The sequence below is a fragment of the Lepidochelys kempii genome, chromosome 4 (assembly GCF_965140265.1).
Source record: "Lepidochelys kempii isolate rLepKem1 chromosome 4, rLepKem1.hap2, whole genome shotgun sequence".
Classification (NCBI taxonomy): domain Eukaryota; kingdom Metazoa; phylum Chordata; order Testudines; family Cheloniidae; genus Lepidochelys; species Lepidochelys kempii.
The window spans coordinates 114,679,826-114,705,690 of NC_133259.1; the positions used below are offsets into that span (position 1 = coordinate 114,679,826).

Sequence of the window (25,865 nt, forward strand, 5' to 3'; positions counted from 1 at the left end):
CGTTCCTCCGCGGGGAAGCGGAAGTGCTTTCGCCGGAAGTGCCGGGGCGGGAGGGTAGTGGCCCGATCGGGATCAAGGTGGCATGGGGCGGCCGCGGTGATGGAGGAGAGAAGCCGCCGGAGCCGGTAGGAAGGTTGGGTGGGAGGAGACCTTAGAGCGGCCCCCTAGGGAAAGGAGCAGATCCCCGACCTCACGTGCTGGGAGCCTGGGGCCGGGGCCGGGCCAGGGGCCGCCCGGCCACGCTCGTCAGGGTCAGTGTTTCCGCAGTTGACCCCTGGAGTCTGCTGCCCGTACCCGGCAGCGCTGGAGCAGCATCCGTCCTGCCCACGAGAGCTGATGCCCAAATAAATTTGTTAGTCTCTAAGGTGCCACAAGGACTCCTCGTTGTGTTATACCTGTAGCTGGGGGTAATATTGGGCTCAGTATAACCCCCTCCAAGATTGCACCAGCCCCCCATGTTATATCTGTAACTAGGGCTGACCTGGGGATTCGTATATAACTCCTGTATGTTCCCTCCTCCGTCCCCAACATTACACTAGTCCCCTACATTATATCTGTAACTAGGGCTGACTTGGGGGTATATGGCATGTATATATATTGTTCTCTGCCCACCAACATTAGACCAACTCCCTACACGTTATACGTGTAGTGAGGGCTAATGTGGAGCTAACCCCTGCGTGTCCCCCCCTCCTCCAACATTAGACCAGCTCTTCTCACCCACCCACATTCACGTTAGCCCTGCAAGTAGGGCTAATCTGGGGGTTAGCACAACCACTGCATATCTCTCTACCCCACTCACTAACATTAGACGAGTGACGTCCTTCCCCCTCATAGTATACTTGTAGCTAGGGGTAATATTGGGGTTAGCATAAACCTTGTATATCCTCCTCCCCACACCCACTAACATTAGACCAGATCCTCCCTCACTTCTACACACTGATGTTAACCCTGTAGCTAGTGCTAAAGTGGGAATTCACATGATGATAGTGTCCCTCTTATATTCCTTATCTGCTAACATTGGAGCAAACCCTTTCCCTGTCTGCCTTCCCCTGTGTTATACCTGAGGCTGTTTCCTTCCATGTTCAGACTTCATGGAGACTTTTAATGAACATTTAAAAGAAAAACAAAGCCTAGTGTGCTGCTGAAATTACTCCCGATAAGGCAGTGGCTTGCAGAGCCTTTGGGTTCCCTTCCCCTGGGGGAGCGAGGCACTTGCACTCACTGTCCTTAAGCACACACACACCAAGGTCACAGATTGCTTTAATAAACTATAAGATCCTTTGGAGCAGGGAGAGGTTTTAGGAACTATTATAGGCTTAAGGGGTTTTCAGTGAACCATTTGTAAGTTTTAGTGACTTGGTGAATCTCTTATAGGAATTTTAACAAAAGGTGCACAGGGGTGGCCAAACCGCAACTCTTTTATACTTAATGTCCTGCTCGGGTAGCTCCTCATGCTGTCCCCCTTCTCTGCCTACCAGACTGGGGAAGAGGGGGAGCTCAGGGCTTCTGTCCTTTGGTGGGGCTAGGGGCTTTTGCCCAACAGGGAGGGGAGTCTAGGGGCTTCAGCCCCATGGGAGGCGCCTGCTGGCGCTGAAGGCTTCAGCCCCCCGGGGCACACCTGCTGGGGCTGGAGGCTACAGAAGGAATGGGACTGAAACCCCGAGCCCTGGGAGGTGCCTCCAACACCCCCCATCCCCACAAGGCAGAAGACCCTAGCCCCCCCACTCTGCTGCAGGGCTGTAGCCCTGAGCCCTTGCAAGCATGCCCGTCTCTCAAACTCTTGAAGATTATCATATGTGGTTTGGAGGGTCAGTAAGTTTGGCCATCCCTGTAATAGCAGATGAGAAGCTGCATATAATTAGGATGCATTAAAAGGAGACATGTCAAAAAAGTCCCAGGATGGTGCCCCCTAGTAGTCCTGAGAACGTGATGGATAACTAATTTAATTGTAGGATGCGGCGTATATGCAAATTTATTTTGGTGGGTGACCCAATTAATTTTCACTGCGAGATCCAGTAGTGAAGAGAAGCCCCTAAAAGATTGGATTCTTTGTCCTCTCCTACTTCTAAAACATACGAAAGGGGGAGATTCCCTCTCCTTTCCCGTGGGCAAAAATTAAGTTAAAGCATAGATTATATACAGTTGTTCATTTGGGAACAAATGTTAGATATTTTCTGTTCCAGGTCACTCTTGTGAACAGCTTGAAGAGACTTTAAATATGATGTAAACTTTTTTCCCAGTACAAATGAGAGTCCTGAATTTGTCTAATACTATTATAATTTACCTATCTGAGAACTATAAGTGAAATGATATAAATATAAATATATTTGGTCTTTTCAGGATTTTCTATTCTGTGTTTAGAGAATTAAGAAACTGAGTTTTTCCAATACAAAATGCCTATTTGCTTTTAAGTTTGTGGATATTCTGTGTTCTGCTTGCTAAAGTCTAATACATATTTAAGTGAATAAAGAAAGTGTATGATTACAAAGTTCAGTTTATTTGCAGCATCTCCATTAGTAGATATTTGTGCAAAATGTCATTGTAATAGGAAATATTGACTTTAATAAAACTTTCTGTGTCTGTACTGCTACAGCCATTAATCACCTACAGTTTTTTCATTTGTCTTTAAATGGCCCAAATATTATTAGGTTTCAGAGTAAGAGCCGTGTTAGTCTGTATTCGCAAAAAGAAAAGGACTCCTTGTGGCACTTTAGAGACTAACCAATTTATTTGAGCATAAGCTTTCGTGTAGCTCACGAAAGCTTATACTCAAATAAATTGGTTAGTCTCTAAGGTGCCACAAGGAGTCCTTTTCTTTTTGCAAATATTATTAGACATCTGCATTAGCTCTGTTTCCCTTGCGAGGTAGGGAAAATAGTACATTAATTTTTAATGTCATTTTAAATTTGTTCTGCAAATACAATATTTAATTTAAAACTTAATCCCAAGAGTATTTTTATCTTATTGTATTGTAGGTAATCAACTGGTATTCTAGCATGGACACTGTTGCTAGTCATAGTTGTCATCTTCTCCAGCAGCTACATGAACAGCGCATTCAAGGCCTTCTCTGTGACTGCATGTTGGTAGTAAAAGGCGTCTGCTTCAAAGCACATAAAAATGTATTAGCTGCTTTCAGTCAGTATTTCAGGTATGTAGTTGGGAATATATTTTTATTGAATTAACAGGATACTATATAACTGATGTCTTAATCTCTGAGGAGAGAACTTTTATGCTAGTTACAAAGTAGTAATGCCTAATCACAGGCTGGAATTAAAAATTATGGTGACCTTGGATTACTTGTCCAGAGATAATCTGTATCTCACATTTGGTCTAATTAGAAAATATGGTCTGCCTAATTTATTTTGTAATTGTACATATTTGGCCAGTAAGCTCTTTGAGATCTCTCTTCATTATATACTTACAGTGCCAAGCATAGTGGGGCCCCAGTCTCTGGTTAGAGGCTCTTGCCAATACTGCAGTACAAATAAATAGTACAGTAACTCCTCACTTAACATTGTCCCGTTGTTACGTTGCTGATCAATTAGGGAACATGCTTGTTTAAAGTTGTGCAATGCTTCCTTGTAACCTTGTTTGGCAGCTGCCTGCTTTGTCCACTGCTTGCAGGATTCTCTAGAAGAGCAACCCCTCCTCGTGGGGATTAGAACGGGGGGGGCTCACAGCCCCCCCCCCCCCAGCAGCTCCCCTAAATTCCCTGTAAGGTATGTGGCTCAGCAGCTGCCCAGCAGCCGTTCAGGTGGTCGTCCCCCCACTGCCATGCTGCTCCTGACCTGCCCTCTGCCTTGGAGCTGCTCCTGGGAGCTTGTTGAGGGAGGGTGGGAGAGGGGTGCTGATGTCAGGATGTTCCCCTGTTCTGCCCCGTCCCCGCTCCGTACCCCCTCTCCACAAAGTGGAGGAGGGGACAGTCACAGGGCTTGGGAACAGAACTGGGGGAGCTTTCAGGAAGCTGTTGCTTCCGGTCTGAACTGGCTGATCTACTTAAAAGGGCAACATACTCAGCGTATTTAAAGGGGCAATGCATGTCTCTCTCTCTCTCACTCATGCACGCACCCCCAAGCACTTTGGAAAGTCAGCGCCCATGCAGCCGTGCATGTGCTGTCAGGAGGAGGGAGTGGTGCGCTCCACCTGGATAGCGTGGGTTCATCATCATGTTCAGTTTTTGCAGGGAAGTGTTTGCAGCTACTGCCCTGCATCTATTGTGTTTCCTCCCTCCTGCCTCAGTCCATGCTGCCTTGTAGAGTGTGAGGCTACGTTAATAACAGCATATTGACCCTTGAGGGCTCAGCCAAGTGCTAGTTCATCATTTAGCAGAAAGGCATTCCCTGGGAAATATTCCAACTTCTTACTGTACCACCTCAGCCAAGTTTTACAATCATTCATTGCTATGTACAATATTAAACTGTTTGTTTAAAATTGTTTAAAACTTATACTGTATATGCATATAATATCTTTTGTCTGGGGAAAAAATGTCCCTGAAACCTAACCCCGCCATTTACATTAATTCTTATGGGGAAATTGGATTCGCTTAACATTGTTTCGCATAAAGTCTCATTTTTCAGGAACATAACTACAACGTTAAATGAGGAGTTACTGTAATAGTAATGCATGCTCCTTCATAAGAACGGCCATACTGGGTCAGACCAAAGGTCCATCTAGCCCAGTATCCTGTCTTCCAACAGTGGCCAATGCCAGGTGCCCCCGAGGGAATGAACAGGTAATCATCAAGTGGTCCATTCCTTGTTGCTCATTCCCAGCTTCTGGCAAACAGAGGCTAGGGACACATCCCTGCCAATCCTGGCTAATAGCTATTGATGGACCTATCCTCCATGAGTTTATCTATTTCTTTTTTGAACACTGTTATAGTCTTGGCCTTCACAGCATCCTCTGGCAAAGATTTCCACAGGTTGATCGTGCGTTGTGTGGAGAAATATTTCCTTTTGTTTGTTTTAAACCTGCTGCCTATTAATTTCATTTGGTGACCCCTAGTTCTTGTGTTATGAGAAGGAGTGAATAATGCTTTCTTATTTACTTTCTCCCCACCGGTCATGATTTTATAGACCTCTATCATATCCCCCCTTCATCATCTCTTTTCCAAGCTGAAAAGTCCCAGTCTTATTAATCTCTCCCCATATGGAAGCTATTCCATACTCCTAATCATTTGTGTTGCTCTTTTCCATTCCATTGTATCTTTTTTGAGATGGGGTGACCACATCTGCAGGCAGTATTCAAGATGTGGGCATACCATGGATTTATATAGAGGCAATATATTTTCTGTCTTATTCTCTATCCCTTTCTTAATGATTCCCAACATTCTGTTCGCTTTTTGACTGCCACTGCACATTGAGTGGATGTTTTCAGAGAACTATCCACAGTGACTCCCAAGATCTCTTTCTTGAATGGTAACAGCTAATTTAGACCTTCAAAAGTGCAGTATAGGATTGCAGTATGGTGAGCAGAGCCAGGTGAGAGATTTAGTGTGTCAGACAACCAGATCATCCCCTTTTGCTGCTTGGTGCTTAAAAGGAGACTGAGCTGGAGGACAATTTTCTTTTTTTAGCCTTTCCGAATCTGTATCTGGAACAGAGTCACACACTGAAATTTCTTGATGTGCTAGTCAATGCATCTGAAACTTTTTAAAGTGTGTCAGTAGCCCTTGCAGCAAGCAGCATCTAATATTCACTTGTCTTGGGATGCTGGGCAACAAAATTTTCCTTGCCTGTCAGTGAATCGTCTGGTATGGTTTTGGGGTTTTTTTTACCCTGTTTCTTCTCTCACCATCTCTAAAGCTTGTGATACCAATAATACATATATAAAAACAATAACTGGGAGAAGGTAGTTTATAGTGACTTTATGAGGGGAAGGAAAGTTGACGTTCAGATGCTTCTCCATCTGTTATAGTGTCATGAGCACTGTCAATAATAAACTGTAACTTTGTAAAAATAAACTTTGACTCATGCCCAAAGAGTTTTGGCCGTCAAGTTTGAATTTAAGGGAGTTAGGTGCCCAACTCCCATTGAACTTCAATGGGCATTGGGTGCCCAATTAATTTAGGGTCCTTTCAACATCGTAGCACAAATAAAATAAAAACAGAATTACAGTAGGCTTCAGTAGTATGCATATAAAGTGATTTTATTCTATGGATATGGCCACAGCTTGAACATTTTACCAGCCACTTAAACCTACTTGTTAGGCAGAGCTCTAAGAAGGATGAGCCCCAGTGAGGTTCACTAGCAGATCCTGAAGGAAAGGCTTAGTTGCTGGAAGGGGGAGCACATTGATTTTCCGAACTGTGGGTTTCCATCTTTATTTTCATTTTGATTAGCTAAATGTAGAGCTTCCTTTCTTGCTCCCCATTCTATTTGCCAGGAGGGAAGGGGAAGGCCACTTCTCAATCTATCCACTTCTGCACAAACAGTCCACTAACATCTGCACAAACAGTCCACTAACATCAACATTAAGGTTGATATTTAAAGCACATAAGATATTACAAGTGTAGGGTGAGATTTTCAAAAGCACTCAACAGTGGCATAGCTGCTCCTGTTGAAGTCAACAGTAAAACTACCATTTGCTTCAAAGGGAGCAGAGTTAGGCTAATTACAAGCAGTTTCAAAAGTCTTATCAGTAAGTACCAGAGCAACTGTCTCTCAGCCGCATGTTGCATATCGAGTTATTGATTCACATTGTGTTAGGATCGCTGTTCCCTCTAAGCTGTGCGCGTGTGCACATGCACACAGATCCTAAACGCGCACACGGCAAAACACTGTGCACACAAAAATTTGCACAGAAGCACAATTTGCACAGAAGAAATTTTTTGCGCGCACATCCTGTGAAAAATTTGCACAGAAGAAATTTTTTGCGCACACGGCCTGTCAAAAATTAGAGGGAACATTGGTTAGGATATTGTGTTTGATAGATATTTTATAAAAAAGCTCTTCAAACTAGCAGTGTATGTGCTTGTATATTATAAAGGGTTATGCTTTATTTCATCAGGACCATATTTCAGAATTCTCCAGGCCAGAAGAATGATGTCTTTCACTTGGACATTAAAAACGTAGGTGGCATAGGCCAGATCTTGGACTTCATGTACACTTCGCACCTTGATCTTAGCCAGGACAATGTACAAGCTATGTTGGATATTGCACAATGTCTGCAAGTGCAAAATGTGCTGAACATTTGCCACACTTTTTTAAAATCCTCCACAGCTGTAGAGCCTCCTGCCAGCATGCCTTGCAATAGTGTGTTCTCCTTGCAAAGTACTTTGGCTACAGAGACTAACTGTGTGAATGAAAGTTATGGTACTAACTTACTGCATGAATGCTCATCAGATGCACAAGCGAGTAAAATGTTGGATGACCACCATTCCCATGGATCACAATCTATTAATCTTCATACTTCCTCAGGTGATGTACAGAAACAGACACAGGACTCCCTAGATGGTAATTGCACAGAGCTTCCATTTAAACAGCCAAATTACTATTATAAACTGCGCAACTTTTATAGCAAGCAGTTCTACAAGCAGAATGCATGTTCCAACCATGAGAGAATAACAGAACAATCCTTTGCTTTCAATACATCTACTGAACTAAGTACAGTAGAGAGCAATTCTTGTACTGTCAATCAATCTGAATGTATTTTAGAATCCTCTGACCACTTACCCTCCAACTTTCTGGTTCAGTCCTTGAATGAATCTGCACCAGACCAAGATTTGGAAAGCACGTCTTTGCAGCCTACCAAACAGATGCGGTTAAAAAAGGCAATACACCTTAAAAAACTGAATTTTCTAAGGTCACAGAAGTCTGCAGAACAATTGTCTGAACCTAAGAGAGATGACAACAGTATAACAAGGGTAATTGAATGTGTAAATGAAAGTACCATGGATATGACAAATATTAATGCTGTTGAAGAAAAAGAAACTGAAGATCTTGTGAGTTCAGAGAGTTTTGAACAAACTGTTGAAATGGAAAGACCTCAAGGTCCTTCAGAACAAGATGAGCAATCACAGATTCTTCAGTCACAGAGGCAATATACTTGTGAATTATGTGGAAAGGCTTTTAAACATCCAAGCAATTTGGAGCTCCATAAAAGGTCTCATACAGGTACAGTTATTTTACTGCTTGCAGACCAAATATTTAATAACGAGATAAAAAGGAAAATGACATCCAGACTTCCTCCTGGTTCAAAGACAGTTGTTTCATAGGGATTCACTTTCAAAAATGTACTTTCTATGGGAAGCGATGTAGGGAAAAAGACAGTTACAGGAATATATTAAGTTAATAGAGAAAAGCATTCTAGATTCAATTTATTCTCCATTCTCTCAACTAAATTTTCTAAGGTTTTCTTCAAAAGCACACTTTGTAATATTTAAATGTAAACGTCATATTTTTTCCTCACATTTAAAGGAGACACCTTTTGTGCTCTATACCCAGAGTGTATAACTTCCCCAAAGCATAGATGTATGGAGAAAAGTCAGTACAAATGGATGTGGGTGAGGGAAACCTTGTAGTTAAAGAATCTGTAAATTCCAGCAGACGTACCTTTATTTGTAGTATTTCACACTGAATTGAGACCATTGTAAATCATATGGGGTAGGAACTTTTCCTCTCTTTTGCACAGTGCCAAACACACTGTGGTAGATAGTTACAGTGTTTATCGAGATTTTTAGTGGATACTATGGTCCTAGTGGACATATGTACTTTGTAAAGAAAATGAGGGAGTTTGAACAATTTGACTGTACACTTCTAATATCCATTCAGATAACTTCATTTTAAAATCAAGCACAGAGTGATTTCTAAAAACAGAAAACACAGCTTAGTATTTTTTGTCACAGTGAAAAATAAACCCACTCTAACTTTTTAGCTCATCACTCTGAATGTTTAATGTCCCCAACAAATAAATTTGTAGAACTACAGTAAATTTATTCAAAAAACCTTTTATAAAACTTTAGCTTAGCTCAGTGGTCTCCAATCTTTTTACTCCAAAGATCACTTTTTGAATTTAAGGGCAATCCAGGATCTGCCCCCCACTTCCCTGAAGCCCCGCTCCACTCACTCCATTCCCCTCTCTCCTGTTGCTCGCTCTCCTCCACCCTCACTCACTTTCACTGGGCAGGGGTTTGGCCTCTGGGCTGGGGCCGAGGGGCTCGCAGTGTGGGAGGGGGCTCTGGACTGAGCCTGGGGCAGGGGATGCAAGCTCTGGGAGGGAGTTTGGGTACAGGAGGGGGCTCTGGGCTGGGGCAGAGTGTTGGGGTGCAGGAGGCGGTATGGGATGCTGGTTCTGGGAGGGGGCTCAGGGATGGGGTATAGGGTGCTGGCCCCGGAAGGGGGGGCACTTATCTCGGGCGGCTCCCAGTTGGTGGCACAGTGGGGCTAAGGCAGGCTCCCTACCTGCCCCAGTCCCACTCAGGCACATCGGCACCTCCTCCCCATCATGAGCCAAGCCACACCCACACGCACCCCCTCCCCCCGCCAGTAGTGCACCACGTAGCCATGTCGCTCCCAGAAGGGGCCAACGTGCCTCTGCGGCCCCTGGGAGAGCACGTGGCTCCGTGTGCTGCCCCTCTCTGCAGGCGCTGCCCCTGAAGCTCCCATTGGCCACAGCTCCCCGTTCTTAGCCAATAGGAGCTGCGGGGGCGGTGTTTGCAGGCAGGAGCAGTGTGGAGCCTCCCCCACCCCCGCTGCAGGGGCATGGATTGACCAGTCAATCGCTATTGATCAGTTGGTGACCACTGGCTTAGCTATTCAAGCAATACCATTAATTTCAATCATTTACCACGGTGTCTTTCGTGGGGACTCAGCTAATGGATGTTTTCTGCCCCTCCTTTTCCTTTATATTCCAATAGCCAATGACATAATTTACAAATGCATAAGGGTTCATCTCGCCAAATAAATATTATCTGACAAGTGAATGTGCATTTTCTGCGCAAAAGTCAAAGAAAATGTGGCCCTTGTTTTAGCATGCATTCATTTCTTTTATAAATCATAGTCTTTAGTAATGGGAATTTAGATTTCCATAAATTGTTAGATTGCACAGAATTTGAACTTTCTCCATCATAGGGTCTACTCCAAAAGGTCTCATTCAGTTTTTGTGAGGTTTTCCGGTTGTTCATGTTACAACTCTCACTCACATGAGTATTTTTTTAAAATGATGTTGCCCAAACACTAGATTTTAATTCTTTATAGGTTTCTCTGGGCAGAAAAAATATATGGCATACCAATCTACTAAACCACTTTAAATTGTTTGTGGAAAAGTGTATATTGTAAATTCAGGATTTCATGAAATATACTGTTATTTATTCAGCGAGACCTATGTTCTTTATAGAGCAAACAAAACATGATCTCTGGTTGACATCTTACAATTTCATTTTAGACACAGTGCAGTGAGGAACACTGAACAGGGGGAGGTCCAAGGAGGACAGGGTTGCAATAATAAATTTACATGGTTATTTACATTCATTGCGTGTAATCTTTATGGTGTTACTGTACCACTCCTGTTTGAAATCCATGTATTCACACACAATCCAACTGCAGTCAAGCTAGTCTATACTGTTTTTAACTGCAGTTTCAGCTGCACACACATTCAGCTTAACTATATAAAATGTAACAAGACTGATCCCATTTGGTTTTCTGTTCTGTCCTGTACGCTGCTAATTCACGTGCGGGAGTTGAAGTTGTGTACAGGAATTCCATGTTGTTTTCAGAAACCTTGCTCCTCCAACTCTTGTTTTTCAAAATAACCCGAGAAATGAATAGAACACCAGATAGCAGAATTCTGCTTATGCTTCCATGTGACATTCCTCTAGAGATTGTTGTATTTTCGTAGTCAATTCAAATAGCTACTGCAGGCTACTGGGTGGGATGGCATCGTCTGACTTCTGCAGCATTCTCCTGTTATGTAGTTTTAAAAAGAGGGAGGGGAGGTGGGAAGTACATCATGTAATTCTTCAGTGCTCTGCCCCATTTAACTGTCAATGGGGTGCTGGGAATGGGATATAGCCGCACAGGAATAGGAAATTGAGACAGACAAAGCAAGGACATGTGGGTGGCTAAAGCAGTAGGAGGTATACTAAACAGAAAGGCAAAGGAAGAGGACACACACCAGGGTGTAAAGGGAAGAGAATTTGATAATTTCTGTTTGCTTACCCTATTAAGTATCTTCCTATGTCATGTGTATTCTATGACTCAATCTATTTAATGGTGTGAATTCTGTTGAACATACTACACCTGTGCGCCATGTAATGGGTTGCTTCCTATTTGTTTGTGTGTACAGCTCAGGGCATTAGGTGTTGGTACATTAATCTACAAATCCCTCTATAGTCTGGGTATCTAGGGAGAGAGGTAGTTTCTTAGTGCCCTCTTGACAACCTAGGTCAGATACAACAGCTCTGCTAACAATCAGTGTAGCTTTTTGGGTGTTAGAAGCAGGGTATTCAAAATGATCGGAAGATTTTCTTGTACTTAACTGGACATCAATTCCCTTGACACGACCAGTCTGTCAACTGGAAACAATCTCTTCAGGGTTCTCCCAGCCCTTACTTTGCCTTGTAGGTTTACAATAGGTGCATCCCAATCCCCAAATCCCCTTGAAGCATTCCCCTGCAATATCCAGCCCTTAACCATTTGACACTCTCAGAAATTACAAGGTAAGCTACCTCCTAAGGAACAGTGCACATATCAGCTTGTTTGATTCAACTGCAGATCAGCTCAAATATAATATCACAATGCTGAGATATAGTGAAAATACGTTTATTATCAAAGGGTAAGATTTAAGAGTTAGTGAGTAAGGATAACAAATGGAAACAGAATGGTTACATATAAAACAAAAAGTATAACTTCATGCTTCGCAGAGTCTAAACTTTTAACAGGTTAAAACTCTTGTCTAACATATTTAATCTCACCCTAAGCAAGCTCACAGCATCTCCAACCAACATGGTTGGGATTTCCCTTTAATAAATGCAAAATGTGCTCTCCTTTTAACTTCCTCTGTGAAGGATGAAAAAGGTCCTTTTGCCTTCTATATCCCCAATATTCATTGTTTTATCCCCGGAGTCAGGATGACCTTTGTGGTTTATTCCCTGATGCACTGGCTCCATGTTGCATTCACATCCATGATGTTGTATGCAGATGGGCTTCCATTGTGTTGACATACAATACTTATTTTACATGTGAACCAAGACAAATGATTGAATGTACATCCTTTGTCTGGTCAAAATCTGCTTGTCAACCATGCTTTGACTCAGACTTTAAAATATATTTTCTTGTGTATATACACACAGCTCCTTAAATGTCATCCATACATACATCTCTCAATCATTATGAAGATCAGTATGACATAAGCTTTTATTAGATACCTCCCTTGACGCTCTTTGGATAAATACTATGAAATCAATTTGTTGGGTGTAGTGAGTTTGTTAGGCCTGTCCTGGGTTATTGTTACAGAACAGTGAATGAACCCTTTGCCAGTTGCCATTGACGGGTTCTCAGGGTCACAGATGGTATGACTGATGTTCTGCAAAATTAGGGAAGTGATAGACAAGGATAACAGACTATTTTTCCACGTCAGTGATGGTTCAGAAACCAGGTATAGGGTGAAAGTTTCAAAAGTCCCTTAGTCCTTTGACTTTCAATGAGTCTTCGGTTCCCTGGTACCAAAGGGCTAGACCTTTAAAGGTATGTAGGTACTTAGTGGGATTTTTCAGAAGTGCCAAGATGACTAACGCCCATTGAAATCCCTGGAAGTCAGGTTCCTGGGCACTTCTGAAAATTCCAGAAAGGGCGAGATTCACAAAGGGACCTGGGTGACTAACGGCCACTTTAGTTGCGTGAATCCCAGAATCAGGCCTCACTGGGACTCACAAACTCCTGCCCAGTTGCCATCTAAACCTGAGGTACCTAAACTCGCTCAGTGCCTAATTTTTTTTATTAAAAGTTTCATAGGCACCTGTGTTTCTGCTTCTGAGCATGTGCGCTACTGCCTCACTCCAGGCATTTGGATGCCTGAGCCACGGGCTAGTCTCAAACCAGAGGAAAATAGGCATTCTTCTCCTGGATTTGTCTGCAGAGCCCAATCTGGTAAAAGTGCTCAGAACTCACCTACTAGAGATCGGGACACAATAGGTGAGCTTACACAAAACAGCCGTGGGTGGAGGGAGGACCTCCCTCATAAATTTTAGGGTATTCACTGGGGTGTCAGAGACCCCTGGTTCAAGTCCCCCCCTCGACCTGAGGGGAGAATGAATTTGAATGGGGATCTGTTACTTCTCAGGGCTATGAAAGATGTGTGGCTCCCTCAATCTCTCCTGCTGAAACTGTTCCATTGCGTAAAAATAAATTTTAAAAAGTCATTGGTGCAGAGGGATTGGATCCTGGGTCTCAGAGATGAATGCTATAACCACTAGGATACACAGTCATATTCTCTCTCCCTCCTATTTTCCCCCTTTTCCATCAGTGATGCTTTCATTATTTATCCACAATGGAACAGCTTCAGCAGTTGAGACTGAAGGGGCCGTACATCAGAATATCCTATAGCCCAGTGGTTAGGGCACTGACCTGAAAGGAGACAGAACTCTGTTCAAATCCCTTCTCCTCCTCAGGTGGAGGAGGGGACTTGAAGCAGGCTCTCCTATATCCCAGATGAGTACTCTATCCACTGGGCTAAAAATAATGAGGGATGTAGTCCTCCCCTCTCTGGGCTTCTTCCTAAAATAGCATAGGTACCTAATCTCAAGAGAGGGTTTGCAGCTGAGAATCCCAAGCAAAGGGAAGAGCTTCCCAGCAGCCCAGTCTTAAGTGCCTGTTTCTGTGAGATTGGAAGGGTTTAGCAAACACTCCTCTTGCCTTCTCCCACTGGCTTGCTTGGGGGAGGAGCTGCCCCACGCTGCCTAGCATGCTGCTTATTGTGAATCCCATTCTGAGGCATCTATCCCCATTCATTGTATAGGGAGCCTAGTCACCTAACCCACGCTTTGTGGATCACAGTGATTTTCTAGGCACCTAAAAAGCCTAGCCCTAAATGCCTAAGTGCATCTCTAGGCAGCTAAATATCTTTAATAATCTGGCCCTAGTCACTTTGAAAATGGGATTTAGACTCCTAAATCACAGATGCAGTCGTGAAAACTACCCATTATCTAAAATTAGGAAACCCTTTAAAACGGAGAACTGTGGCAGAACTATTTAGTGACTAAATGTCCTTATAGAATTTTTTAAGGTCAGGCTTTTCAAAGCCCTGGCTGGGATGATTTAGTTGGGGATTGGTCCTGCTTTGAGCAGGGGACTGGATTAGATGACCTCCTGAGGTCCCTTCCAACCCTGATATTCTATGAGTCTATTCTGTGATTCTATGGAATAGGTGGAAAAGAGAATACATTGATTCAAACTGATAACTAGGTGGAATTACATTTCAAAAAGTACAGTGTATTGGACTGATTTCCCTATTTGTCAAGCTTCTTACACAAAATAATTTTGAGAGAGACTGAAATATCAGTTTATACCTGGTTGAGAAACATCAAAGCTCTTTATTGACCAAAATGCTCAAGTGAGTTGTCGGATCCTATTATAAAGGACAACTAAGTGTGAAGGGTTAGAGGGCAAAAGTAAAGGCAGTTAAATACAGTTTATTTTTAGTGAGAAGTCACTGGCTGTAGATTGCTTCCAGGGTCTCTGACCAATTGGAGCTGATTTGTCAAGTGTACAGAATCTTGCAAAGGGAGAGTACAAGACCTCACACACACTTGATTTCTCTGTGAATGATTAGCTTTAGTCTGTAGGTCAGGGGTGTGTGTGTGTGTGTGTGTGTGTGTGTAAAACTGATGTGATCCTTTTAATTTTGTCTTAATTTGACAGTTACCACATTTCCTTCAAGCGTTTATAATTCTCATTCTCACCCTTATGCTGCAAGGAAGAAAGTATAAATGTTAAGAACGTTTCTAATCGTGTCCATTTTTTACTAGTTATTTGTTTGTGAAATATAAATTATATTTCAAAGAGATTCTCCTTTAAGAGGTAAATGACAGAAACACAATACCTATTTAATTTTCTCTTTAAATTACTTCGGTAAGTGTCCTTTTGGCTTTAAGTTGTATCTAAATTATATCTTTTAGAGGGAAGTATACCAATTTAAAGCATTTGTATTCTGTTGAAACTATTAGATATGCTATGTTCTGTCTTTTCTCCTTTTAGGTGAGAAACCTTTTGAATGTAACATTTGTGGGAAACACTTCTCACAGGTGGGAATATTTTATTTTATGATACTTACAGTTAAACTAAATGCATCCATGTTTTGATTCTAAAAGTAAACTTAGTTCTGTTTGCAGTGATATAAATGACATGGCTTTGTCCAATGTTACAATCCTAAATTTAGGATTTAGCCACCTTTGGTGGCTTTTGAAAATACAAATTACAGTTTTCTAGGTTTCTTTAAGATGTTTTCTGCCTTTTGACTTTTATGTAGCAGTTCTATCACCTCTCCCTCAATCTGTCTTTAATTTTCATGCTTTTTTCTCAGCGGTTGGGTGCTTAGCTATGTAGATTTTTTAAAAAAAGTCCTCTGCATATTTAAAATCTAGAGTACATTCACTGCCAAATTATAACAATGTGGGGCCTAAAATATATATGTACCTCATCTAGAAATACAATTTGAGTGGTGTTTATAGGAACTGTGGAGTCAGTCTTGCATACTATTATTTTAACATACTCTAAAGCAATGGTTCTCAACCTGTTTACCATCATGGGTCGCATATGTGGCCCATAATCTGTTATGTGGGCCGCATCCAATACCACCTGTTTGGGCCTGAGATTGTCAAATGGGCTGCAGCTCTGTGCTGACTGGGCCACACGTTGAGAACCACTGCTATAAAGCAAATACCTCTTAGTCAGATATATAATTTGTTGCAAACCCTATAGTCTTCCTATACACCAAATGTAGCAATACAGACTTCTCCAGAGGTCCAAATACGAAACATTGAGTAGATGATAATTGCATAAATACAATCAGACTAATTTCTTTTTATCTGAAATTCAAATGGTTCCAAAGCCTGACACAATAATCCAGTTTAAGTTTACTTAAGAAATAAAAGTCAGATTTTTTCCCTCCTGGTATTCTGGCCTTGAATTTTATCTGCGCCTCAACTTGACTTCCAATATTTAAATTGCAAAGTTGCAGGTACTGTTAAATTCACTTGTATTTGCACATATCAGGCACCTAACTACTTGACTTACAGGTACAATCAGGGAGGCTGTTAAAAAGGATACAGTTTGTTTTGTCCCTAAAACTGCATCAGCAATACTGGAGACCACTTCTGAAAATTTAGGACTCCACCTTTTCATTGTAATTTATTATCTGTACTCACTGTCTTACTCTATTCCATATTTTATTTGGTCATAAGATACCCTGTATTTATATCAGAATACTTACACTTTACAAGAGGGGGATGAGCAGGAGGTGGGAGAGAGAAACAGTCAAGTGCATGTTTTATACTGGGATAGATTTAATAACTGAAGTGTGAGGTCCGGCCCTACATTCAGTGTTCAGTTGTGCTTGTCCAGTCATTTTGGACAGCTTTGAGTGCATATTAGCCATAGAAAAAACATTTTTTTTTTTTGGTTGAAGACTGAAATTCTAAGTATCAGAAGGGGTCTAACCATTAAAAGCAGCTTTTCAAAATTGTTGTGAAGATATACCAGCCTAGCTGCAAGAACGTATTGCTGCCCTTCATGTTGATGAGGATAAGAAAAAATGGTTGGTTTATTTGACCATAAAACATTTCTTGCTTCAGGCAAGTGGAGTAGCATTTTGCAAGGCTAGTTTAAGTTATTGAAGGGGGATTTGTGGGAGGGGAGAGGAAACAGTAAATAAAGTATGTATCACAGCTATGACCAACTTAAAACATTTTTCATGGAACAGACTTTGTTTTTAATGAATTCTTTTAATTTTCCATCTGTTGACAAAAGGTACTGCAAACTGTGATTTCTCATTTTAACTACTCTTAAACAGTTTTTCTCTCCTATCTTAATCTCCTGAAGGTGCTGATAGACTAATTATAATACAGGGTATGCATGTTTGCAAAATATAATGTCCACAATGCAATCCAAGTGCTACAACTAGTTTCCTGTTCATAAAGTGGAATTTACCTCCCTCCCTATTCTTTCCTTATGTTAACATCTCAAAAACGTGTTGTGACTTACAAAAGCAGTGGTTAAAATTCTGTTGTTCTTGGCTTAATGTACTGATGAATATTAGCAAATGAAGGGTGAAATAGTGAAATTCCAGGTATCAGTCTTTTTATCATATCTCTCTCCTCTCTCCATTCTGCAAATACAATACCATAACCACATGTTGTAAGACTCCACCTACCAAGAAGTAAGGTGCAAAGAAAATTTACTTCTGCCTTTATAATGACTAGTTCCTCCCACTTTCCTCTGTTTTCTTTGTTGTCACAGCCTATACGTATGAAGTATGAGAACAGCACTGTTTTCTCTAGCCTTCATCTGCTGTGCTTTTGGGCCCAGTCTTACGTCGGTCCAGTTCATGGACTCCTATTGACGTCTATGGCAGTTCCAAGTGCATAGCAGATGCTGGATCAGTATTGTTTTTTGTACTTAGAAATAAATGGAAGATTAAAATAGTAAAAATTGAGACTGGATATAGGAAGAAGATGAGCAAAAGGAACCTACTTTACACTAACCTTGACTTTGAGAAAGGGCCCTTTGCCTCCCAGCATATGTCTTCCCCTCACTATCAGTATACCAGCTGCTTTTCTGCATGATTTTTTGCCAAACCTCTTCTCTGCAATCAAGGATAACATTGCAGGTCTCTTCTGTACCTTTCTCGGCAGAGTCTCTTTCAGGACATTTTGTGTGAGTGTCTGCTCCCTAAGACATGCCACCTGAGCCTGAGATTGTTTTGGTCACAAAGATTTGTAAAAAGAAAAGGAGTACTTGTGGCACCTTTAGAGACTAACCAATTTATTTGAGCATGAGCTTTCGTGAGCTACAGCTCACTTCATTCTGAAAGATTTGTAAAAGGATCATATCAACTGTCCTTTTCTTCTTCTGAGTTAATGTGTGGAATGCAACCAGGATCAGTCAGGCTCAGAAATCCCATCCCATTATCTTTAATATCTCTTTCTTTCACTGAAATGCCCAGTCTCCGCCTATCCCTCATCTTCCTAGCCAGTCAGTCTTATTCCTTTGCAGAGTTAAAGCCCAGGGATCAGGCCAAAGGTGATAGGACAATGATATACAGTAGAACCTCAGAGTTATGAACACCTCAGAAATGGAGGTTGTTCGTAACTCTGAAGTGTTCATAACTCTGAACAAAACGTTATGGTTCTTTCAAAAGTTTACAACTGAACATTCACTTAATACAGCTTTGAAACTTTGCTATGCAGAAGAAAAATGCTGCTTTTAACCATCTTAATTTAAATGAATCAAGCACAGAAGCAGTTTCCTTACCTTGTCAAATCTTCTTTTTTTTTAAAACTTTCCCATTATTTTTTTAGTAGTTTACATTTAACACAGTACTGTACTGTATTTGCTCTTCTTTTTTTCTTTTTTGTTTTGGTCTCTGCTGCTGCCTGATTGTGTACTTCTGGTTCCAAATGAAGTGTGTAGTTGACCGCTCTGTTCATAACTCTGGTGTTCTACTGTACTTCTGTCCTCCTCCTCCAGTCTTCACGTTACCCCTGTAACAAAGGTATCAGAATTTGTAATAATAAGTTCATTGACCTGGCATCCTTAGGGGATGGGTCAAGGATTATGGATTTATTTGCATAGGGAAATTAACCAGAATAGCTATTCCGCAATAGCTCCCCGTGGATACTTTTATTCTAAAATAAGAATGTCCAAATGGGAAACTATTCCAGAATAGCTATTGCGCTTTAAATTCACACTCTACCTTAATCTGAAATGACTTTCAAGTGCAGACAATCCCTATGTTCCTGTTTGTTCTGTGGTACAACGGAAACAGAGGTTCTGCCGATTCTGTGATGTGTGTACTTCAAGCTTCCCAAGTTGTGCCTCTGCATGGAGAATCTCTCTTCTCCCAAACCCCAGTTCTACATGGTCAGGTTATACAAAGGAGAGGTTATCTTAGTCGAGATGCCCATTGTTCTCAGAGCTCCAGAGATCTGCTCATAGACTCTGTGAGTCTCCAGAACATCTGTCCTAGTTCCCTTTCCTGTTATAGATTTCAGCCTTCTGACTCTTTGACTGAGAGCATAAGGGTCAATCTGATTTCTTTCTGAAAGACTTTGAAATGGTTAAAAGCAAGCTGTTTCAGGGTGCAGTCCATGGTCATTTTTCATTTGTATGGGTTCTTTGCAATCAGTTTAATCTTTTCTTTGTTGTTTAATCCCCTGATAGTTCCTTTCACCACCTTACGTTATATCCATAAACTTTGGTTGTCAAGAGTTAATATCATTGCCTACGAGGATTTCAAGGAGAGAGAGAGTCAGGAGTGTGTGCCTTGAGGTCAGTTTCTCTGATCTTTCCTTATCTAGGGAGGTTACTGAATAAAGGTCATTATCCAGAATCTCTGTACACTTAATAAGAGAGATGTATCTTACATTTCCTACTCGAGCTGTATTTAAATAAAGCCAAATCAGTTGCTTTCCTTAACAGTTCTAGAATTGCAAAAAGGCTGCCAAGTGTTAACAAGGGAGCTTGGGCTCAAGTAAAACATTCCTGGACAATGTTTGGGGTTCCTCCCTCCAACATGTCTATGTCTTGCATATACAGTTGGAGTCTCAGTTGATTACCTATTCAGAGCCATCACTGATCTTCACTACTAAGGCTGTGTCTACACTATAGCTACAGTGACACAGCTATGGCCCTGCAGGTTTGGTGCTGTAGCATTGCAGTATAGATACTTGCTCCAGCACATAAGGGGTTTTTCTGTTGCTGTAGTTAATCCATCCCTCCAAAAAGTCTTCCCTCGACCTAATGGTTCTACACCAGGACTTAGGTCAGCTTAACTATGCTGTGAATTTTTCCCACCCTGGGCGATGTAGTTAGGTTGACCTAAGTTTTAGGTTTAGCCTAGGCCAAAGAGTTATTAGGAAGAAGTGTGCTTCATGCTTCTGGGTTTCTTATCTGCCTTGCTTGATATGCCAACATGACTTTTGCAGGACAGGGAAGATGGAAGATGTACAAGGAAAAATTACTTACCAGTAATTTGTTTTGTTCATAGTCTTCTCTTCTTCCTTATCCTACTTTCTTCTTTTGTTGGGGGTAAATATGTGTGGCTTTTCATAGAATACCAGGATTGGAAGGGACCTCAGGAGGTCATCTAGTCCAACCCCCTGCTCAGAGCAGGACCAATCCCCAATTTTTGCCCTGATCTCAAATGGCCCCCTCAAGGATTGAACTCACAACCCCGGATTTAGCAGGCCAGTGCTCAAACCACTGAGCTATCTCTCCCCCCAGACTTGAGTACATTATATATAGATAATAACTGACCATTTTTCTTTGCCTCCTGGTAGGTGAAGTCATACATCATGATGTAGTGGTGTTTTATTTGTAGGATAGGGAAGAGAAGGAGACTAAGACAAATCTAATTACTGGTAAGTAATCATCTCCCCATGACTGTAATCCTGGTGGTTGTTCTAGGTTTTCACACTTAACAGGATCAGTCTTTCAGATGTAGCTTGTTTCCAAATTGTTTGAATCTGGGCTTCGGTTTTCTTTTTTTTAATTTGCTCTTTTTTCTGTTTCCCAATTTGCTGTTGTCAATTTATAGCTGCATAGATAGATAGCTGGCTATTAGTGTAGACAACAGTATTTCTTGATCAAACAGCATAATTCTTCATTCTCCAAATGGTGCATAAGCTTGACCGTTTTAAAATTAGGAACTGAAAGCCAGCTTCTGGATTCTGTTCTTTACACCTCTTCATCTACAGACACCAACTAGCTAGTTCTGGCCTCTTTAAACCGTTTATTCCCATCTTTTCAGGCAGGTAACCTTCAGACTCATTTACGTCGGCACTCTGGTGAAAAACCATATATTTGTGAAATCTGTGGGAAAAGGTTAGTACAGTTGTTAATCTCCTATACAGTTAGTATGTCAGTGTTTTAAGATTGTATTAATAAAACATTTTCTTAACCCTTATAACAACTCAGAGGCCAAGGTTTAGGTAACAGGAGTAGACTGTGTTGATTTATACCACCATAGGCTTCTATTGTCTATTTGCCCATCACTCTTTGTGCACTTCTGCCTTTATTGGATACTGGTAAATGACAAGAGATTAACATTAGGAATTGCTTCTTAAAAGCAAGTACAGAATGATGGGTTAAATTACTTTACGCAAATATATTTTTAGTGCCGTATCCCATAAATCAGCACATCTGGTGAGTCTATATGGTCTTATTTGGATTTCTGTTCATTGGCAACTTTTTAATTAACTAAAAATATCCAATGTCTAATTAAACTATTTAACTTAACAGAACTTTTGGAAATGTTGAGTCAAAGTACGCACAGTTCTGTGCTTTTCCTTTAAAGCTATACATTGTCGTGATTTAGACTCAGAATGATTAGGGTTTTGTTAAATTTTACAAAAGCTATGGTCAATAGATAGGTCTTCATTATTTTTATTTGAGTTTTTAAAATATTTCCTTGAAGTCTTTATAACACAAATATTGCTGCATTCAGCACATGACAGAAAATACACAAACTTGTAACTGGCTTGTCTATTTTTGTTCAAACTGGGCAAAATACAAAAATTAAAGAAATAGTATTAATGGCAAAAAATAAATTTGATTGTTAAAATAGATGTTTGAAATTTAAGGCATTATGTTTGTTAAAAAAATATTTTGAACCTGACAATGTCCCCTTAATAGCATCTAGTGTTAGGAGTTTTTAATATTTCAGACTACAGTCCTCTAAGCATTCTAGAATTTGCTAGGCTGATGAAGCATGCATAACAGCTGCTCCCCATATGATACACAGCTATGGAAGGTAGTAGGTATGTAGAAACACTTTAACTGAGTTTCCAAATTCTGTTCCAGGTTTGCTGCTTCTGGTGATGTACAGCGTCACATTATTATTCATTCTGGAGAAAAACCTCATCTGTGTGATATCTGTGGCAGAGGTATGCTAGAATTAATTTTTTCTGTCTTTAGGGTTTATGATTGAAATGTGAGTAGTCGTCTTAATCTTAGTGTCTGTTACATTCTTCCAGGGTTTAGTAACTTTAGTAACTTAAAGGAACACAAAAAGACCCATACAGCAGATAAAGTATTCACCTGCGATGAGTGTGGAAAGTCATTTAACATGCAACGGAAGTTAGTAAAGCACAGAATTAGACACACAGGAGAAAGACCATACAGCTGTTCAGCATGTGGTAAGTAAGGTTTACAATACATACATATTTATTTTTAAAAGCTAGTGGAAATTCACCTTATTCACTGATGACTTGGAAATAGACAAAGTAAAACTGGATTGAAATACCCTTTCCTGGATCTCTTCTATTGGGCATAGCAGATGGTTAAAATCGTTTTCAGCTTGGTTTTATTACTTGTTTACACCATCTCATACATAGGACTTTAACATTATTGATGGTACAAATGTTACTTTTTCAACAAAGTGCCCTGTTGTTATCACCTATGCGGTAGTTATTTTTTCTTTAAGCCTAAAACAGTGCTAGGCTGAGCACAAATGAGATCACAAGTGAATTTTGAATGGAGAATACAGAAAGGAAACTGGAAGAGTGAATGTTGTTTAAAGTGGTGAATCTTCTTTCTGGACCCTATAGTCTGGTTTTCAACAGCAATACTGATCATAGCTGTTTCAGAGCTTTGATTTACTTTCTGTTTATCACCAGGACATGCTTAGCCTCCCTCCAAAAGAAGTATGTTGAAATAGCAGCCTTAGTGCTTTTGTCCTAAACATTTGGTTGCAACATTCAAATGAGATCTCACTGAATCCTAGTGAAAGCTGGAAGCAACCTTTAGTCCTTCACTTTAATTTGTAAAGGGAAGGCTCTTTTGAATTATAAAGCATAACTGGGTCATAGCTGAGAATATTAGTTCTCAAATTGTATCAGATGGATCCCACTTCCTGGTGGTCTGCAAAGCTGCTGTCTTTGATAGCGATTCATCTTTGCTTGTGAGTTTACAGAGGTTTTATTGATCATCTAATATCTCACACCCCAAGCACCTTTCAGCATCCTGCAATGGTATTTAATTATCTGCCTGTGACTATTGTTGCTTTTGGTGTAAGTTCAGTCATGTTCAAAGAACACCAACATTGGAGAGGGATAGCAAATACACAGGATAAAAACACCTAACTAGAGTATGTCTTGGCATGGGGGTCTTGAGGCAACAAGGTGAGTCTTAACTAATGTAAAGCCTTTCACCCAGTCAGAGGAAACAAACAGCAGATACAAATTAGAGTAAGCGTAAGCAAGCATTTTCTCCCATCACATTAAAATAGGCTTACTTTAAACTTTAATATTGTTCTGATTAGTTTTTCTTATAGCGAGTTCATCTGGTTTCCACAGAGAAGGTGTGAAATCTAGACTGAGCGCAAAAATGACCCACAAGAGGATCCACCTCTTAAGAAATAGTCCACCATATGCAAAAATTCAACACCTACTGACCCAGTGATAGTGCAGCATAATTGGCTATGCAGAAAAGCCTGGGCTTTGTAAAATTAGAGATTAATATAAACAGGTGTATGCAAAAGTTTAATGGCAAAAAAATAAGAATATATTTAAATGAATGGCTAGTAGATCAACTGCAATTTCCTAAGCTTTCAAATAACACATTTTATTTTCATGGTACCTGTCCACATAAAGTACAGCATTAAAACAATCATTAATATGGACAAAACTATATAAAGTCAAATTATACTATTTTGAAGAATGTAAAATCTCAGAATCACTGTGTATAATTAAGGTAGCAATTTTAGAAATTAGAAACATCCTTTTCTCCTGGTGCACTATGACATTGGTATCTTTGTCCAATTTCAGTCACTTACTATATTGCTGTCTATAATTTTATAAGAGTTATTTTACCTCTGGCTTCTGTTTATTTTGAAAATATGTAAATACTGCATGTTAAGAAGTTGATAGTTTTTCATGGTACCTGAATGCTCCTAGCAATAATAAAATTGCAACACTGAAAATTATTCTATAGCCAAAATGGGTTTTATGTTTACATTATCAATGCAGCTAAGTTTTTATAACAGTACCCATCCCTGTAGTATCTGACCAATAGTACCTCTGTACTGAGGGAATTATTGTAAGGTGTATTTGAGGTAGTGCAGTTCTTTTATGAAAAATGTATTTTGAAATGTCATCAACATGCCATGTTCCTCAGACTGCTACTATAGGGATCAAAGGGATTCAGTTCAGCAAAGACAGAGACAAACTGAGAAAAGCGGTTGCTACTAATGCTTGTCACAGCATTCCAGTGCTAGAGGGGATTTCTGAGACTATAGACTGTAAACGGAAGGATATGGAAATACAGGAGAGCAAGTCGGGTCAAGAAGAAGAAAAGTACAAATAATTGAGTTTTAAAAATAGAAGGAACAAGTCTGAGACTGTTGTAGACAGAGAACATGACACAATAGGAATTGATATGTAGTTTTAACTCAAACTCTTGATATTCCCTCTAATCAAACATGTTCATGGCACTCACATTGAGAGGAACAAAATCTAAAAGTATTACTTCTGTCTCTCAGGAAAGTGTTTTGCAGGGTCTGGTGACCTACGCAGACATGTGCGGACTCATACAGGAGAAAAGCCCTATACCTGCGAGACCTGTAACAAATGCTTCACTCGTTCTGCTGTTCTGCGGCGGCACAAGAAAATGCACTGCAAGTCCAGTGATGAGGGATCAAATACTCTAGAGGAATTTACTCAGGCAATTGAAACTTCTGATCTTGAGAAATCTCAGGGTTCCGACTCATTTGCCCAAGAAATGTCTGTTACTTTGTTACCAGTATCTGTTAAATTTCCTGTTCGTCCAGCTGGAAATTCAGCTAATGAATTTGATAGTTCTGCAGGATCTTATTGCAAGTTGCGGTCAATGATTCAACACCAGGAGTCTACAATCCAGCAGAAATTGAGTCTGGATCCTGCTGAACTCCCAAAACCTCAGACACAACAAACTCCTCAGCCACCTTTCACTTACACAGAGGTAGATGTATCATCTGCAGAAGAACCCCTACAGTCCGATAATATTTCTATGATTCGTTCATCAATGACAACCCTGGATGGTCATTGTGGTGACCCACTGGGCAATCGTGCATCTTCTGCTGCATATAGGAGTAATGAGGGACCATTCTTTTCCAGTATGACCTTGTGGGGCTTAGCTATGAAGACCTTGCAGAATGAAAGCGAGTTGGATCAATGAGGGTTCATGTTACCGATTCACAACCTTTTAGGGGAATTGTTTTAATTTACCAGACTAAGACCACATATTCCAGCTAGTGTTCACTTCCTCCCATTTGATTGTGCATGCTCTATCCTTCAATGGAACTTGAGTTGTTCCAAGGCCCAGTTTCATTATTAAAGTGCACAAAGGTGAATAGAGAGTGTGTAAGCGAAATCAGTACTTAGGGTAAGGTGTGGGAAAAGAATAGTGTTCCAGTCACAAAAAGCTGAAGTACCAATAATGGAATGCTTATCAGTAAGTTCATTGGTTTACATGACTTCATATATTTAAGTAATGTGACATATTAAAACTGATTGTCAAATACTGTACAATATTTGTCAATAGTGCAAAGTAATTGTATATCTAGAAACTTTATTTTTACAATAAAAGCCTTTTGTCGTATTTTATAAACTATTTTGCACAGAAGTTTTATCTGTAGAATGTAGAACACAGTAAAGAAATGATAATTTAATTTGAATA

General features: G+C 40.5%; 1 protein-coding gene across 2 annotated transcripts; it reads left to right on the forward strand.

Annotated features, from left to right (window-relative positions):
• The first annotated feature begins 19 nt into the window (after positions 1 to 19).
• ZBTB49 (zinc finger and BTB domain containing 49) lies at positions 20 to 25,865 on the forward strand. 2 transcript variants are annotated; one of them, XM_073342509.1, is made up of 8 exons: positions 20 to 125; positions 2,976 to 3,148; positions 7,009 to 8,114; positions 15,192 to 15,238; positions 20,962 to 21,035; positions 22,014 to 22,096; positions 22,187 to 22,348; positions 24,691 to 25,865. In XM_073342509.1, exons 2-8 carry the CDS (start codon positions 2,997 to 2,999, stop codon positions 25,362 to 25,364), a joined length of 2,298 nt encoding a protein of 765 aa, XP_073198610.1. In that variant the 5' UTR covers positions 20 to 125; positions 2,976 to 2,996; the 3' UTR covers positions 25,365 to 25,865. The 2 variants fall into 2 exon arrangements, with proteins under 2 accessions (XP_073198610.1, XP_073198611.1); XM_073342510.1 differs by lacking the exon at positions 22,187 to 22,348 and having other exon boundaries at positions 47 to 125.

Coding starts and splice junctions, on each gene's coding strand:
- ZBTB49 (XM_073342509.1), top strand. CDS start 2,997: ATGGACACTGTTGCTAGTCATAGTTGTCATCTTCTCCAGCAGCTACAT. Junction 3,149..7,008: donor GCTTTCAGTCAGTATTTCAG/GTATGTAGTTGG, acceptor TTATTTCATCAG/GACCATATTTCAGAATTCTC. Junction 8,115..15,191: donor CCATAAAAGGTCTCATACAG/GTACAGTTATTT, acceptor TTCTCCTTTTAG/GTGAGAAACCTTTTGAATGT.